General features: G+C 47.7%; 1 protein-coding gene and 1 pseudogene across 1 annotated transcript; both read right to left on the bottom strand.

The window, feature by feature from the left end:
* Positions 1–474: 474 nt before the first annotated feature.
* LOC119923708 lies at positions 475–8,088 on the bottom strand (annotated as a pseudogene).
* Positions 8,089–17,504: 9,416 nt separating this feature from the next.
* On the bottom strand, positions 17,505–18,470 carry LOC119923707 (olfactory receptor 14A16-like). The gene has a single exon (XM_038743003.1). It carries the CDS (start codon positions 18,468–18,470, stop codon positions 17,505–17,507), a length of 966 nt encoding a protein of 321 aa, XP_038598931.1.
* Positions 18,471–18,699: the final 229 nt, after the last annotated feature.

The following is an 18,699-nucleotide window of genomic DNA, read 5'->3' as shown; positions in this document are numbered from 1 at the left end:
AGTTTCCTGTCCCACAGGGACTCAGAGTGTAAGGGGAAGTAAGAGCCCAGGAATGGTAAGACACTAATGCCAGGTCACACAGCAGGCCACTGACTGAGCTGGGATTAGAACTCAGATCATGTGACCCTCATTCACATGCCATTTAGCCATGAGGCCTCCTAGGGAATGCATTGTCACTCACGACCTAATCTTATCAACCAACCTCCAAGACCTTGACAAATCGTGAATATCCGGACTTCTTCTTTAGGACTCTGGTTCAGTGGGATATATATGGATATGTCCAATGGCAATTCCTCCTTTGAGGGCGGGTAGGGGATTATCGGTACATGGACACAGGCATTTTGTTGCAGCATGGATGCTGGGGAAATGTCCCCTTTAGGATCCTGCCCAGGGCAGCCTTCAGGTCTCTGTTCCTCAGGCTGTAGATAAGGGGGTTCACAGTGGGGGGCACCACAGAGTATAGCATGGAAACCATCAGATCCAGAGCCGAGGGCGAGTCTGAAGGTGGTTTGAGATAGGCAAATGCTGCGGTAAAGACAAAAATGATGAAGACAGTGAGATGGGGCAGGCAGGTGGAGAAGGCTTTGGATCGGCCCTGGGAGGACGGCATCCTCAGTACGGCTGAGAAGATGAAGATGTAGGAGAGGGTGACGCAAGTGAAGCAGACCCCATCCAAGACAAACGCAGCAGCCACACTCAGCTCAACGGCAATGTGGACTTCAGAGCAGGAGATCTTCAGTAGATCTTGCTTAGCTGAGAAGGGTAGAGTCCTGGAACCTCTCTAGGTGTGATCCTGAGAGGAGGCAGGGATATGTACCCATCATTTAATCAAACAATGGTATTTACTGAGCACTTAGGGCTCAGTTGTAATTTCCATTTTACAGATGCAGTATTTAAGGCACAGGGAAGCAAAATGCCTTGCCCAACGTCAACCAGCCGACACGGGGCAGAGCCAGGATTAGAACCCAGTTCCCCAAGCTCATTGTTAGGAAGGGATTGTCTCTATCTGTTGCCGAATTGTACTTTCCAAGCACTTAGTACAGTGCACGTAGTACACATAGTAAGTGCTCAGTAAATACGATCGAATGAATGCATGAATGAATAGCAGAGTCAGGATTCGAACCCAGGTCCCCTTACTACTACCACTACTCTTTGCCTCTCCCTGGGCCCGGACACACTTTTTCCCTGGAAGATGATGGGACAAGATTCCCTTCTCCTCCTCCCCTCCAGCCCTCCGCCGGCCAAGGTTTGCTCACTGGCTCCCCTGCCCCACCTTGGATACACACACAGCCGCCGACACAACAAATCTGACTGTGGTTCTCAAAGGAAAATGAAACAGACTGAAGTCTGGTTGAATCCAATCAACTCCTTGCCACTATCTTCAAGGCTTTTGACCGGTGTTCTCCTCTGTGTTTCCCTTCCCTCTTCACCAACTCCCCTGCAGCCCCTGGAAACAGATCTACTCCCTGTGCCTCTCCAAGGACATTCCCTTCTCCAACACATGGCTTAGATCCTTCCTTCTGCCCGAATCCCCCTCTCCCTCCAAACTTGCCCAGACTGATGTTTCTTCTCCCCAGGTGGAATGAGCCCAGATGCCACCTCTGCATTAACACATTCACAACTGCTCATAGCTCTTCCCTATGTATAGATTCACATTACTGTGGAAGAAGGTATTAGGCTGTGCATTCACATCTTCGTGCTTATTTCTCCCTAGCTGTAAATTCTTTTGGATCAGTCTAACCCAGCAGACCAGTAAGTCCAGGAGGGAAGGGAATGAATCTCTTACCTCCACTGTGTTCACCCAACATTCCTGCATGGAGGAGTTGATGATAGTGCTGGTGGTCTAGAACCAATCACACTCTCTCATTCCCCCCCCTGTCATTTCTCACCGGAAACATTTTCTGACATCGAGGACCTAGTTGTGTCCGAAGTGACCACAGCATAATGCTGAAGCTGTGCTGCAGGGCCCCAGCCTGGCATGCTAGCTGGATGGAGGTCGATGAGGAAAGGGAGACAAGTGATGGTTCGGGCCACTGCACTGTCAAATACATACCCTCCTGAAAGCCCAGCTGCCCCACTGGGGATGTAGCCCAGCCCCAAAGTCCGACACTGACCACATCTATGAGCATTTCCCCTGAATGGCCCCATCTCTTGCATCCCCATCATTGTCTCTCCCTCCCCCTCCAACACCCCCCAGTCAGACTCACTGGGGCAGGGTAGGGCTGGAGGGCTCTGACCTCTGCTGAGTAGAGATGGACCTCTCTCCACTCCAGTTCTTGGGTGCAGCTGGCTATGAAGGAAGGGACAGCATGGCAATCTCATCTCTAGAGAAGCAGCATGGCTCAGTGGAAAGAGCACGGGCTTTGGAGTCAGAGGTCATGGGTTCAAATCCCGGCTCCGCCAATTGTCAGCTGTGTGACTTTGGGCAAGTCACTTAACTTCTCTGGGCCTTAGTTACCTCATCTGTAAAATGGGGATTAAGACTGTGAGCCCCCTGTGGGACACCCTGATCACTTTTCAACCTTCCCAACGCTTAGAACAGTGCTTTGCACATAGTAAGCACTTAATAAATGCCATTATTATTATTATTATTATTATTATTATTATCTCCTCTTTTATCCCCTGTGGGCAAGGAGATGTTCTTCAGAGAGTCCCCCCTCCCCAAAGATAAAACAGCCACTGCTCTGTGGGGAACCCCTGGAGGGTCAACTCAGGTGGGACCTCGTGATCTGGCCGATGCCAAGATCCTGTACCTGTGAGGTCCCTGAGGTCCTGTAGAGATAAAGGCCCAGTCCCTAAAGCTGCAGCAATGGGGCTGCACCCCAGGGTTCCCGTGGAAACAGCATCTGCATCCCAAAATCCCAAATGTTTCTAATGTTACTGAGAATCTACATCAACTGTGGGTGATTGAAGCTTCATCTCATATACTACCATAGACAATCCGCTTCTCATTCAGCCAGTCAATCGTTTGATTTCATTTTCTGACGCCTTCTGATTTCAAAGCTCGAGAGAGCAAGAGATTCCTCTGAATCCATCCTCTGATCCTCCCCCAGGCTGAGTGGGGTGGGGCAGGGGACTGAGGGTTGGAGAATGGGATGATGGGAAGGAGAAATTGCTGGGTTGAGGAAGAATAGGATGGAAATGGCTCCTCCTGTTGTGATTATTTACTAACCTGGGTCCTGGAAACTAGAGTTCCAAACCGCTACCTTGCTGGTTCAATCTCTCCTCCTATCCCGACTGGATTACTGCACCAGCCTCCTCTCTGATCTCCCATCCTCCTCTCTCCCCCAACTTCAGTCTACACTTCACTCTGCTACCCGCATTATCGCTATACAGAAACAATCTGGGCATGTCACTCCCCACCTCAAAAATCTCCAGTGGTTGCCTGTCAACTGATGAATCATGCAAAAACTCCTCCTCTCGGCTCCAAGGCTCTCCATCCCCTTGCCCCCTCCTACCTCACCTCCCTTCTCTCCTTCTCCAGCCCAGCCCACACCCTACGCTCCTCTTCTGCTAACCTCCTCACTGAGCTTCATTCTCGCCTGTTCTGCCTTCGACCCCCGGCCCACGTCCTTCCCCCGGCCTGGAATATCCTCCCTCCGCACATCCGCCAAGCTAGCTCTCCTCCTCCCTTCAAAGCCCTACTGAGAGCTCACCTCCCCCAGGAGGCCTTCCCAGACTGAGCCCCGTTTTTCCTTTCCTCCTCCCCATCACCCCCACTCTGCCCTACCTCCTTCCCCTCCCCACAGCACTTGTATGCATTTGTACAGATGTATTACTCTATTTATTGTACTTGTGCATATCTACTACTCTATTTTGTTAATGATGCACATATATAGCTATTATTCTATTTATTCTGATAGTTGTGACACCTGTCTACATGTTTTGTTTCGTTGTCTGTCTCCCCCTTCTAGACTGTGAGCCCGATGTTGGGTAGGGACCGTCTCTATATGTTGCCGACTTGTACTCCCCAAGCACTTAGTACAGTGTTCTGCACACAGTAAGTGCTCAATAAATATGATTGAATGAATGGAGTTCCATCAGTGAATGTCTCTATCTCTTTTCAAACACCATTATTTTTTTTATTATTATTCGGTGTTAATTTCTGTGTCAAATTCTGTGCCACGTAACGATAAATAATTCAATCGATCCATGGAATTTGTTGAGTGTTTATTGTGTGCATTACATTGTACTAAGCGCTTTGAAGAGTACAATACAATGGAGTGGGTAGATACAATCCATGCTCACAGTGAGCTTATAGTCCAAAGATGAAATTGCAATCCAAACGGACATTTTTCCTGTCCCACATGGGCTCAGAGTGTAAGGGGAAGTAAGAGCCCAGGAATGGTAGGAGACTAATGCCAGGTCACACAGCAGGCCAATGGACGAGCTAGGATTAGAACTCAGGTCATGTGACACCCATTCACATGCCATTGAGCCATGAGGCCTCCTAGGGAATGCATCGCCACTCATGACCTAGTCTTATCAGCCAACTTCCCAGACCTTGACAAATCCTGAATATCCCGACTTGTTGTTTGGGCCCCTGGGTCAGTGGTATATATCGTTATGTCTAAGGGCAATTTCTCTTTTAAGCGGAGTAGGGGATTATTGGTATCTGGACACAGACATGTTGTCCCAGAATGGATGCTAGGGGAATGTCCCCTTTAGGATCCTGCCCAGGGCAGCCTTCATGTCCCTGTTCCTCAGGCTGTAGATAACGGGGTTCACAGTGGGGGGCACCACAGTGTAGAACATGGAAACCAACAGATCCAGAGCCGAGGGGGAGTCTGAGGGTGGTTTGAGATAGGCAAATGCTCCGGTAAAGAGAAAAATAATGATGACAGTGAGATGGGGCAGGCAGGTGGGAAAAGCTTTGGTTCGGCCCTCGGAGGACGGGATCCTCAGCACGGCTGAGAAGATGAAGACATAGGAGAGGGTGACGTAAGTGAAGCAGACGGCATCCAAGACGAATGCAGCAGCCACACTCACATCAATGGCAATGTGGACTTCAGAGCAGGAGATCTTCAGCAGAGGGGGGACGTCACAGAAGAACTGCTGGACAGCAATGGATCCACAAAAGTTCAAGGAGAAAGTAGAAGCTGAAAACAAGACTCCAAACAGACCTCCACTGAGCCAAGATGCTGCTGCCATGTGCATACAGGCTGTTTTGTTCATGATGAGCACATAACGCAGGGGGGAGCAGATGGCGGCATAGCGGTCATAAGACATTGCAGTGAGGACACAAAGCTCTGAAGCACCAAACAAGACCAGTAGGAAGAGCTGTGATACACAACCCAGAAAGGAGATGGAGCTGTCACTGCTCAAGGAGTTGACAATGGATTTGGGTACCGTGGTAGAAATGTAGCAGAGATCAATGAAGGACAAGTTCTTAAGAAAGAAGTACATGGGGGTGTGGAGACGCTGGTCGAGGGTGGTGACAGCAATAATGACGAGATTCCCCAGAAGGGCCACTAGGTAGATAAGGACGAACAGCGTGGCATGGAGCAGCTGCAGCTCCCGGATGTCAGAGAACCCCTGGAGGAGGAATTCAGCCACCGTGGAGATGTTGGTCATTTTGGGGAGATAATGCTGACTCCCTGGAAAGGAAGAGGGGAACTTCAATTTAGAATCATTGGCATTCCCTCCGGACTGTAAGTTCCTTTTGGGCAGGTAACACTTCTACAAATGATGTCATATTGTACTCTCTCAAGCACTTAGTATAGTGCTCTACACATTATAAGTGATTAGTAAATATGATTGATTCTCATTTTAATAAATAATGCAGTTGTATTCATTGATCACCTACAAAGTTCAATAATATTGATACATGTAGCGGTATGAACACATCAATCTATAGCTCAATGGTTTTTACTGAATACTCACTGTGTACAGAGCACTGTACTAAGTGCTTGGGAGAGTTCAATCCAACAGAGTTGGCAGATACTTTTCTGCCCACCAGGAGGTAACAGTCTAGTGGGTAGACTCTGCATACCATAAACGCTTAATAAATACGATCGATTGATAGCACCAATGAAGTCATCAACACTAATTCCTTTCAGAGTTTGCCAGCACTTAGAAGTGCTTCACACATAGTGAGCACTTAACAAATACCATCATCATTATTATTAAATCAATCTGTTGTATTTATTTGTCACCTGTAGTGTTCATAGTATTAATATGTGCAATGGTCTGGCACGTCTTGACTTATGCCGTCATTTCTCCTCCGACCCATAGCGACTCCATGGATGCATCTCTCCCAGAGTGCCCCACCTCCATCTGCAAGCATTCTGGTATTGTATCCGTAGAGTTTTCTTGGTAAAAATAGAGAAGTGGTTTACCACTGCCTTCTTCCACGCAGTAAACCTGAGTCTCCACCCTCGACTCTCTCCCCTGCCATTGCTGCCCAGAACAGGTGCGTTTTGACTTGGAGCAGATTGCCTTCCACTCGCTAGCCACTGCCCAAGCTAGGAATACAATGGGTATCTCTCTGGTTGACTCTCCCTCCCTTGGCTGAGACTGGTAGGGAACTGGAAACTCTTCAGGTGTGATCATGAGAGGGGATAGGGGTATTTACCCATCAATTAATCAACAATGGTATTTACTGAGCACTTAGGGCTCAGTCCAAATTCCCATTTTACAGATGCGGTATTTAAGGCACAAGGAAGCAAAGTGCCTTGCCCAACATCACCCAGACGGAAAGGGGCAGAGCCGCGATTAGAGCCCAGGTCCCCGAGCTCGCTGTAGGTATTGTCTCTGTCTGTTGCCGAATTGTATTTTCCAAGTGCTTAGGACAGTTCTCTGCACATGGTAAGTGCTCAATAAAAACGATTGAATGAATTAATTAATTAATAGCACAGGAAGGATTAGAACCAAAGTCCCGTTACTACTACCACTACTCTTTGCCTCTCCCTGGGTCCAGACACCTTTTTTCCCTGGAATGTGATGGGAGAAGATTCCCTTCTCCTCCTCCCCTCCAGACCTATGCCGGCCAAGGTTTGTTCACTGGCTCCCCTGCCCCACCCTGGGTTCACACACATCAGCCGACACAACAAATCTGCATGTGGTTCTCAGATGAAAATGAAACAGACTGAAGTCTGGTTGACTCCAATCAACTCCTTGCCATTAGCTTCAAAGCTTTTGACTGGTGTCCTCCTCCGTGTTTCCCTTCCCTCTTCACCAACTCCCCTCCAGCCCTTGGAAACAGATCTGCTCCCTGTGCCTCTCCAAGGACATTCCTTTCTCCAACACATGGCTCAGATCCTTCCTTCTGCCCAAATCTCCCTCTCCCTCCAAATTTGCCGAGATTGCTGTTTCTTCTCCCCATGCCGAATCAGCCCAGATGCCACCTCTGCGTTTACACGTTCACAACTATTCATAGCTCTTCCTTATGTATAGATTCACATTACTATGGAAGAAGTAATTAAGCTGTGCATTCACATTTTCATGCTTATTTCCCCCTACCTGTAAATTAGTTTGGATCAGTCTAGCCTAGCAGACTGGCAAGTCCAGGAGGGAGGGATCGAATCTCTTACCTGTATTGTGTTCACCTAACATTTCTGCATGGAGGAGTTGATGATTGTGCTGGTGGTCTAGAACCAATCACACTCTCTCATTCCCTCCCTGTCATTTCCCACCAGAAACATTTTCTGACAACCAGGACCCAATTCTGGCCAAAATGACTGCACAATAATGCTGATGCTGTGTTGCAGGGCCCCAGCCAGCTACTCAAACACACACACACACACACACACACACACACACACACACACACACACACACATGCACGCACGCGCACACACACACACACACAAGCTTCAACTGACGGTGGTTACTTACACATAAATACACACAGTCACACAAACCCACACCTATGAAGCAACTCATTCATTCATTTAACTATTTGCTAAAGCATCACTCCCCCAACTCAGAATCGTACCTGGAGAGTTTCCACTACTCTACCAGTCTCAGCTACCAGATAGATCGTTAAGCAGAGGCATACCCATTCCTTTCCCACCATGGGCAGTGGCTAGCAGGTGGAAGGCAATCTGCTACAAGTCAAAACTCGCCTGTGGTGTGCTGCAGTGTCATGGGAGAGAGTTGAGGAGGAGACTCAGGTTTACTGCAGGGAAGAAGACAATGGTACATCACTTCTGCAGTTTTACCAAAAAAACTCAACGGATAAACTACCAGAACATTTGCAGTTGGAGAATGGGGCGTTCCTGGAGAGATGTGTCCATTCATTCACTATGGGTCAGAGATGACATGATAGCATAAGAAAAGACAAAGAAGCGCTCAAACATCTCTCTTCCCAACCCTTCATTGGCACCATGTATCTTTTCACATGAAACAAAAACACCTCACAATTATCTTCAAGGCTTGCAACCATGTGAGACTCACTCTAAATTCCCATTTTACAGATGTGGTATCTTAGGCACAGCAAAGCAAAGTGACTTGTCCGACATCACACAGCAGACAAGGGGCAGAGCCAGGATTAGAAGGTAGGTTCCCGAGCCGGTTGTTGGGTAGGGATTGTCCCGATCTGTTGCCAAATTGTACTTTCCAAGTGCTTAGTACAGTGCTCTACACACAGTAAGTGCTCAATCAACACAATTAAATGAAGGAATGAATGAAGAGTCAGGATTAGAACCCAGGTTCCCATACTACTACCACTACTTTTTGCCTCTCCTTGGGCCCAGACACACTCTTTCCCTTGAAGGTGATGGGAGAAATTCCCTTCTCCTCCTCCCCTCCATACCTCTACCACCCAAGGCTTGTTCACTGCCCCCTCTGCCCCACTTTGGATACACACACAGCCGCCGACACAACAAATCTGATTGTGGTTCTCGAGGAAAATGAAACAGACTGAAGTCTGTTTGACTCCAATCAACTCCTTGCCACTAGCTTCAAGGTTTTTGACCAGTGTTCTCCTCTGCGTTTCCCTTCCCTCGTCACCAACTACCCTTTACCCCTTGGAAATAGATCTCCTTCCTCTTCCTCTCCTCCTCTTCCCTGCCCCTTAGCCCCTCACCCTATCCCCTTCTCCTCCCCACAGCAATTGTGTATGTTTGTACATATTTATTACTCAATTTATTTCATTAATGACATGTACATAGTTATAATTCTATTTATTCTGATGGCATTGTCACCTCTCTACTTGTTTTGTTTTGTTGTCCGTCTCCCCTTTCTAAACTGGGAGCCCGTTATTGGTTAGGGTCCTTCTCTATATGTTGCCGATTTGTACTTCCCAAGCACTTAGAACATTGCTCTGCACACAGTAAGCGCTTAATAAATGCAACTGAATGAATGAATGATTGAATGAAAAAGGAGATTCCCTTCTACAACACATGGCTTAGATCCTTCTTTCTTCCCGAATCTCCCTCTCCCTTCAAATTTGCCCAGATTGATGTTTCTTCTCCCCATGCCGATTCAGGCCAATCAATCAATCAATCAATCGTATTTATTGAGAGCTTACTATGTGCAGAGCACTGTACTAAGCGCTTGGGAAGTACAAGTTGGCAACATATGGAGACAGTCCGTACCCAACAGTGGGCTCACAGTCTAAAAGGGGGAGACAGAGAACAAAACCAAGCATACTAACAAAATAAAATAGAATAGATATGTACAAATAAATAGAGTAATAAATATGTACAAACATATATACATATATACAGGTGCTGTGGGGAAGGGAAGGAGGTAAGATGGGGGGATGTAGAGGGGGACGAGGGGGAGAGGAAGGAAGGGGCTCAGTCTGGGAAGGCCTCCTGGAGGAGGTGAGCTCTCAGTAGGGTCTTGAAGGGAGGAAGAGAGCTAACTTGGCGGATGTGGGGAGGGAGGGCATTCCAGGCCCCGGAGGATGACGTGGGCCGGGGGGCAATGGCGGGACAGGCGAGAATGAGGCACGGTGAGGAGATTACCGGCAGAGGGGCGGAGGGTGCGGGCTTGGCTGTAGAAGGAGAGAAGGGAGGTGAGGTAGGAGGGGGGAGGTGATGGAGAGCCTTGAAGCAGAGGGTGAGGAGTTTCTGCCTGATGCACAGATTGATTGGTAGCCACTGGAGATTTTTGAGGAGGGGAGTAACATGCCCAGCGTGTTCTGTACAAAGACAATCCGGGCAGCAGCATGAAGTATGGATTGAAGTGGGGAGAGACACGAGGATGGGAGATCAGAGAGAAGGCTGATGCAGTAGTCCAGACGGGAAGGGATGAGAGCTTGAATGAGCAGGGTAGTGGTTTGGATGGAGAGGAAAGGGCGGATCATGGCAATGTTGTGGAGCTGAGACCGGCAGGTTTTGGTGACAGATACCACCTCTGCCAGATACCACCTCTGCATTTACACATTCACAACTGCTCATTGCACTTCCCTGCCTATAGATTCACATTACTAAGCACTTTTTAAGCTGTGCAACCACCTTTCCATTCTTATTTCCCCCTAGCTGTAAATTATTTTAGATCAGGCTAGCCCAGCAGACTGGTAAGTCAAGGAGGGAAAGGACTGAACCTCTTACCTCCATTGTGTTCACCCAACATTGCTGCATGGAGGAGTTGATGATAGTGCGCCTGGTCTAGAACCAATCACACTCTCTCATTCCCTCCCTGTCATTTCTCACCAGAAACATGTTCTGACCTTCAGGACCCACTCCTGTCTGAAGTGACCAGAGCATAATGCTGATACTCTGCTGCAGGGCCCCAGCCAGGAAACAACTTCCATGTTAGCTGGATGGAGGTGGGTGAGGAAAGGGAGATGAGTGATGGTTGGGGCCACTGCCCTGTCAAATACGTACCCTCCTGAAAGCCCACCTGCCCCTCTGGGGATGTAGCCCTGCCCCAAAGCCCGAAATTGGTTCTGTGTGTGAGCACTTTCCCAGAATGGCTCCATCTCTTGCATCCCCATCATGGTTTCTCCCTCCCGCTCCACCACCCCCTGATCACACTCACTGAGACAGTGTAGGGTTGGAGGGCTCTAACCTCGGCTGGCTTGGGGTGGTCCTCTCTCCACTCCAGTTCTTGGGTGCAGCTGGCTATGAAGGAAGGGACAGCATGGCACTCTCAGCCCCTCTCTGATCTCCTCTGGGCAGGGAGATGTTCTCCAGAGAGTTCCCCATCCCCAAAGATAAAGCAGCCACTGCTTCACAGAGAACCCCCAGAGGATCAACTCAGGTGGGACCTCATGTCTTGGCCGATGCCAAAAGCCTCTGCCTGTGAGGTCCCTGAGGTCCTCCGAAGATAAAGGCCCAGTCCCTAAAGCTGCAGCAATGGTGGTGCACACCAGTGTTCCCATGGAAACAACAGCATCTGCATCCCAACGGTTTCTAGTGTTACTGACAATCTACAACAATTGTGGGTGATTTCAGCTTCATCTCATATACAACCTTAGACAATCAGCTTTATATTCAATCAGTCAATTGAATGATTTCTGATTGCAAAGCTAGACAGAGCAAGACATTCCTCTGAATCCATCCTATGATTCTCCCCCAGGGTGAGTGGGGTAAGACAGGAGATTGAGGTTTTGAGAATGGGATGATGGGAAAGAGAGGTTCCCGGCTTGAGGAAGAATAGGATGGAAATGGCTCCTCCTGTTGTGATGATTTACTAACCTGGGTTCTGGAAACTAGAGTTCCGTCAGTGAATTTCTCTGTCCCCTTTCAAGCACCATTATTATGATTATTATCATTTTTATTATTTGGTGTTAACAATTTCTGTTTCCACATCTGTCACATGATGAAGCTGAAACAAAATAATTCAATTGATCGATGGTATTTGTTGTATGTTTACTGTGTGCAGAACATTGTAGTAAGCACTTTGAAGAGTACAATACAACGGAGTTGGTAGATTCAATCCATGCCCACAATGAGCCAGCAGCCCAAATATTAAATTACAATCCAATCAGACACGTTTCCTGTCCCACAGGGGCTCAGAGTGTAAGAGGAAGTGAGAGTCCAGGAATGGTAAGACACTAACGACAGGTCACACAGCAGGCCAGTGGCCGAGCTGGGATTAGAACTGAGGTCATGTGACACCCATTCACATGCCATTTATCCATGAAGCCTCCTAGGAAATGCATTTTCACTCACGAGCTAGTCTTATCAGCCAACCTCCTAGACATTGACAAATCCTGAATATCCAGACTTGTTCTCTGGGCCTCTGGTTCAGTGGTATATCTCTGGATATGCCTAACGGCAATTCCTTTTGTAAGGGGTGGCAGGGGATTATTGGTACATGGACAGAGACATTTTGTCCCAGAATCGACACTGGGGCAATGTCCCCTTCAGGATCCTGCCCAGGGCAGCCTTCAGGTCCCTGTTCCTCAGGCTGTAGATAAGGGGGTTCACAGTGGGGGGCACCACAGTGTAGAACATGGAAACCAGCAGATCCAGAGCCGAGGGCGAGTCTGAAGTTTTGAGCTAGACAAATGCTCCGGTAAAGAGAAAAATGATGATGACAGTGAGATGGGGCAGGCAGGTGGAGAAAGCTTTGGTTCGGCCCTCAGAAGATGGCATCCTCAGCACGGCTGAGAAGATGAAGATGTAGGAGAGGATGATGTAAATGAAGCAGGCAGCAGACAAGATAAACCCAGCAGCCACACTCACATCAATGGCAATGTGGACTTCAGAGCAGGAGATCTTCAGCAGAGGGGGGATGTCACAGAAGAACTGCTCCACAGTATTGGACCCACAAAAAGTCAGTGAGAAGGTAGAGGCTGAAAGCAAGACTCCAAACAGACTCCCAATGAGCCATGATGCTGCTACCATGCACCTTCAAACTGTTTTGTTCATGATGAGCTCATAACGCAGGGGGGAGCAGATGGCGGCATAGCAGTCATAAGACATTGCAGTTAGGACAAAAAACTCTGAAGCGGCAAACAAGACCACTAGGAAGAGCTGTGAGGCACAACCCAGGAAGGAGATGGAGCTGTCAACGGTCAAGGAGTTGACAATGGATTTGGGGACTGTTGTAGAAATGTAGCAGAGGTCTATGAAGGACAAGTTCTTGAGAAAGAAGTACGTAGGGGTGTGGAGACGCTGGTCTACGATGGTGACAGCAACGATGAGGAGATTCCCCAGAAGGGCCACTAGATACACAAGGAGGAACAGTGTAGCATAAACCAGCTGCCTCTCTCGTATGTCAGAGAACCCCTGAAGGAGGAATTCAGCCACCGTGGTGATGTTGGTCATTTCTGGGAGACGATGCTGATTCCCTGGAAATAAAGAGGGGAACTTCAGTGTAGAGACACTGACATTCCCTCCAGAGTGTAAGTTTCTTTAGGGCAACTATCACTTCTACCAATTGTATCATATTGTACACTCTCGTTCACTTAGTACAGCGCTCTGCACACTGTAAGTGATCAATAAGTACGATTGATTCTCATTGAAATAAATAAAGCAGTTGTATTTATTAATCACCTTTACAGTTCAATAGTATTGATACATGTAGGGGCATGAACACATCAATCAATAAATCAATGGTATTCATTGAGTACTCACCGTGTGCAGAGCACTATACTAAGTGCTTGGGAGAGTTCAATCCAACATAGTTGGCATATATTTTCCTGCCCACCAAGAGGTAACTGTATAGTGGGTAATTTTATACTTTGTATAAAACGTTGCCTAGAGAAACAACAATGATAAAATAGACCACAGCACTCCCATTATTTGGAGCCCTGCTACAATCCTACTTCCTTTAACAAGCTTTCCCATCACCCTAACTCATATCATTCCTGAATGAAGTGGTGTACAGCCTCCTTAGCACTTAGGTGCAGGTGTCCACTCAGTGCTTTTTTTTTTTTTTAAAGTATTTTCATGTTTGCCTCTTTTTGGGCAGGGGATCATTCACTTATTTTTCAGAACTTCTTAAGCACCTAGTACAGTGCACTGCCTCAAGTAGGCACTCAATAAATCATCTAACGTTTACTACTACTATTTACCTCTCCCTGGGTCCAAAGACACTTCTTTCTTTGGATGTGATGGGAGAAGATTCCTTTCTCCCCTCCCCTCCAGAGTACTACCAGACTAGGTTTCTTCACCACCACCCCCGCACCACTCTGGGCACAAACACAGCTTCTTACACAAGTAGACTGATTATGGCTCTCCCTGTTTGGAGGAAAATGAATCAGGGATTGAATAATAATTATAATGCTGGCATTTGTTAAGCGCTTACTATGTGCCAAGCACTGTTCTAAGCGCTGAAGTTTGGTTGTCTCCAATCAACTCCTGACTATTGGCTCCAGGGTTCTCCACTGTCTCTCTCCTCTCTGCTTCCCTCCCCTCTTCACTTAGTCTGCTGCAGCCCTTGGAAATTGACCTTCCCTCTGTCCCTCTCTCGACTCTTTGATTTCAGATGTGTCTTTCTGCCTGGAATTCCCTCTCTTTTCATATAATAATAATGATGATGATGGCAGTTATTAGGCACTTACTATGTGCCAAGCACTGTTCTAAGTGCTGGGGAGTTACAAGGTGATCAGGTTGTCCCGAGGGGGGCTCACAGTCTTCATCCTCATTTTACAGATGAGGGAACTGAGGCACAGAGAAGTGAAGTGACTTGCCCAAAGTCACACAGCTGACAGTTGGTGGAGCTAGGATTTGAACCCATGACCTCTGGATCCCCAGCCCGGGCTCTTTCCAATGATCCACTCTGCTTCTCATATCATTCAGACCACAGCTCTCACCATCTGCTGAATCCTTCTGAAATCCCACATTCTCCAGGAGAACTTCCCAGGTTAATGTTTTTTCTCACCAGACCCTATCAGCCCAACTACCACCTCTGAACTTGTACATTCACAACCACTCAAAGCACTTCCCTACCTAGAGATTTACATTCTTACGTAAGCACTTATTAATCTGCATACCCATTTTTCCATTCTTCGTCTCCCCAACTGTAATTAGTTTTTTAATCGGTTTCACTCAGGAAATCCATGGGGTCAGGAATTACATCTCTTACCTGTATGTGCTTTCCCAACATTTGGGAAGAACTCCTGCATGGAGGACTTGATGATAGGGCTAGTCGTTGTCCAGAACCAGTCAAAACTTCTCTTCCCTGTCTGTCATTTCCCCACCAGAAATATGTTTGATGTCCGGGACCCACTTCTGGCCAAAACAACCAAAGCATAGTACTGACTCTGTGCTGCAGTGTCACAGCCAGGCTGGTATTTGTCATGGTAGCGGGAATGGAGATGGGTGAGAAAGGGGAATTGTGTGATGGTCGGGGCCACTGTACTGGCAGACACTTGCCCTCCTGCCAGCCCGCCTGCCCCTCTGGGGATGCAGCCCTGCTGTTAACTCCAACTTTGGCTCCGTGTATGAAAGTCTCCTCAAAATCCACCATCTCTCGAATCCCCATTCTAGTCCTTTTCTGCCGCTCTACCCTGCTGATCCCACTCACCAGGGCAGCGTGGGACTTGGGGGCAATGACCTCTGATGGGATGATCCCCTCTCCCTTCCAGTTCCTGGGTGCAACTGGCTTTGAAGGGACAGTGTGGTGCTCTCAGCCCCTCACTGCTCTCCCGTGGGTGCTGAGATGTTCTCCAGATGGTCCCCCATCCCCATAGATAAAGCAGCCTCTGCTCTATGGGGAGCCCCTGGAGGACTGGCTCGAGTGGGACCTTGTGGCCTGGGCAATGCTAGAACCCTCTGCTCATGATGTCCCCGAGGCCTCATAGAGGTGAGAGTACGATCTCTGAATCTATAGCAGTGGCGCTGAAACGCAGCGTTCCCATAGAAACAAAGGCATCTGCAACCCAATACTGCAACAGTTTCTGATGTTTACCAACCATCTATATCAACTGTGGGTGAATTCAGCTTCGTCTCATTTACAACCTCAGACTATCAGTCTGTCATTCAATCATCCAGGGGGGAAAATTCGATACTTTCTGACTGCAAATCTAGAGAGAGCGAGAGATGTCTCTGAATCCATCCTAAGGTCCTCTCCCAGGCTGAGTGGGGGTGGGGCATAGGACTGAGGCTTTGAGATTGAAGCGATTGGGCTTAAGAAGGAATAGGACAGAGGCTATGCTTTGTCCTCCCTTGAATTCAGTATCAAAAACGGCTCCTCCTACTGGGATGCTTTACTAACCTGGGCTGTGGAAACAATTGAGTTCCTTCCAGTGAATGACCCTGTCCCTTTTCAAAGTATCTCAATGACCCTCAAGGAAAATGAAGAAATAATCTGTCGGTCTCAGAGCCTCCTCCGATCTCTGGCTCATTCATTCATTCAATCATATTTATTGAGCACTTACTGTGTGCAGGGCACTGTACTAAGCGCTTGGGAAGTACAAGTTGGCAACATATAGAGACGGTCCCTCATGCTACTTCACCTGACTGGAACTCCTTTACCCTTCCAGTCCATCAGACCACGACTCTACCCATCTTCAAAGTCCTTCTGAAATCACCACCTCCTAGAGAATACCTTCCCCGATCAATTTTACATCTCTTTAAGCCACTTCCTCCCAATACTAATTGGCATTTTGGACCACTTATGGACTTAGTCACTCACTCCCACCGCTTGAAGCTCTCTTCATAGTGACTATACAAACTGCAGTCTCAAAACTCACCTGTTCTGAGCAGCAGCAGCATGGGAGAGAGTTGAGGGTGTAGAGTTAGGTTTACTGCATGGAAGGAGGCAGTGGTAAACCACCTCCTTATTTTTACCAAGAAAACTCTATGGATATGCTACCAGAGCGATTGCAGATGGAGGTGGGGCGTTCTGGAAGAGATATGTCCATGGCAGCGCTATAGGTCAGAGACAACTAAACAGCATAAGATGTCTTGATGCAAACATCTATCTCCTTTTCTATTTTTCCCTCCATTCCTTCCTATTCTAGGCAATTTATTCTGTATCTATCTCCCTCATTATATTGTAGTCTCCTAGATAGCAGGGACAATGCATTTTTTTTTACTCTCCTTTACAGTGCTTTGCACCCAGAATGTGATCGGCAATTATAATTGATTGATTGATTGATGGAAGGATGGATGGAGGGATAAGAGGATGAATTGATAAGACAGATGGAGCTGTAACCATACTGTCTCCATTCTCCCGTATTGTCCCCCATTTTCCAACTTTCATACCCACTCCGAGTAATCCTAACGTGCATATTAGCACAATAATTACTAATAACGTTTTTACTAAGAGCTTAGGTGCCAAAAAACTGTTCTAAGTGCTTGAGTGAAAACAAAATAATCAAAGCAGACACATTCCCTAGCCCACAGAGCCTGTATCGAATTCCCACTTTACAGAGAATTCTAGAAATGTTAATTCCCTGATTCAAGGTCACACAGCTGTTCAGCGTCAGAGTCGGGATTGGTACTTTCGTCTCATCACTCCCAGTCACACGTTCGTTCCATTAGTACATGATGCCTCCCAAAGAATGAATGGATTGTCAGTCACACACTAGATTCATCAACCACCCTCCGAGACTTGGACAAATCCTCACTCTCAGGACTATCTCTTCGGACTTGTAGGACACCTTTGTATGTGGATAAGTCCTTGAGCGGGTATCGTGTTGAGGGATGGGATCATCAGCACAAGGAAAGACACAGCTTATCCCACAGGAGCCACCAGGCATTTCCCCCTTTTCGGGTCCTCCCCAGGGCGGCCTTCATGTCCCTGTTTCTTAGGCTGTAGATAAGAGGGTTCAGGGTAGGAGGCACCACGGCATAGAACACAGATACTAGCAGGTCAAGGGCCGAGGAAGAGTCTGAGGGAGGCTTGATATAGGCAAATACCCCTGTGAAGTGGAAAACTGTGACAACGGTGAGGTGGGGCAGACAGGTGGAAAAGGCCTTGTTCCGTCCCTCAGAGGATGGAGTCCTCAGCGCTGCTGAGAAGATGCGGACATAGGAAATGATGATGGAAGTGAAACCGACGACAACTAAGCCTACTGCAACAGCCACGATCACATCAATAGCAACGTGGTCCTCGGAGCAGGAGATCTTCAGCAGTGAGGAGACATCACAGAAGAACTGCTGGACAGTGTTGGACCCACAGAAGGGCAAGGAGAACGTTGAAACTGAAAACAAGACTCCAAACAGACTTCCGCTGAGCCAAGAGGCAGTCACCATCTGCACACAGGCCCATCTATCCATGACGAGCTCATAGCGCAGGGGGAGGCAGATTGCAGCATAGCGGTCGTACGACATCACCGTGAGAACAAAAAACTCTGAACCAGCAAACCAGGTGACCAGTAAGACTTGAGAAGCACAGCCCAGGAAAGAAATGGAATTGTTATTAGTCAGGGAGACGGCGATGGATTTGGGGATGGTGATGGAGATAAGACACAAGTCATTGAAAGACAAGTTCTTAAGGAAGAAGTACATGGGCGTGTGAAGGTGGTGGTCCAGGGTTGTGATAGTGATAATGAGGAGATTCCCCAACAAAGCCGCCACATAGACAAGGAGGAACAGCACGGCGTGGACCAGCTGCAGCTCTCGGGCATCGAAGAACCCCAGGAGGAGGAATTCGGTCACCGTGGAGATGTTGGCCATTTCTGGGATATGAGGTTTTCTCCCTGCACAGGACAAGACAAATCTTAAATTTAGAGACACCAATAGCATGGATGAAGGAATCGGCATTCATTTCAATAGGAGTAAATTAATAAGTTGTATATGAGCACTTCAGGAGTTCAGTAATATTAGTGCATATGAGCCCTGCTTTCAGTGAGTTTCTATTTTATTGGAATCTCAAAGTTTCCAGTCCTGTAGAAACAATATGGCC

This window comes from Tachyglossus aculeatus, unplaced genomic scaffold (assembly GCF_015852505.1).
Source record: "Tachyglossus aculeatus isolate mTacAcu1 unplaced genomic scaffold, mTacAcu1.pri scaffold_223_arrow_ctg1, whole genome shotgun sequence".
NCBI classification, from domain to species: domain Eukaryota; kingdom Metazoa; phylum Chordata; class Mammalia; order Monotremata; family Tachyglossidae; genus Tachyglossus; species Tachyglossus aculeatus.
Note: the sequence above shows the minus strand (reverse complement) of the source record. Positions and strands in the feature narration are given on the sequence as shown.

Excerpts from the sequence above, each read along its gene's own strand:
- LOC119923707 (XM_038743003.1), bottom strand. The coding sequence starts at position 18,470 with ATGGCCAACATCTCCACGGTGACCGAATTCCTCCTCCTGGGGTTCTTC.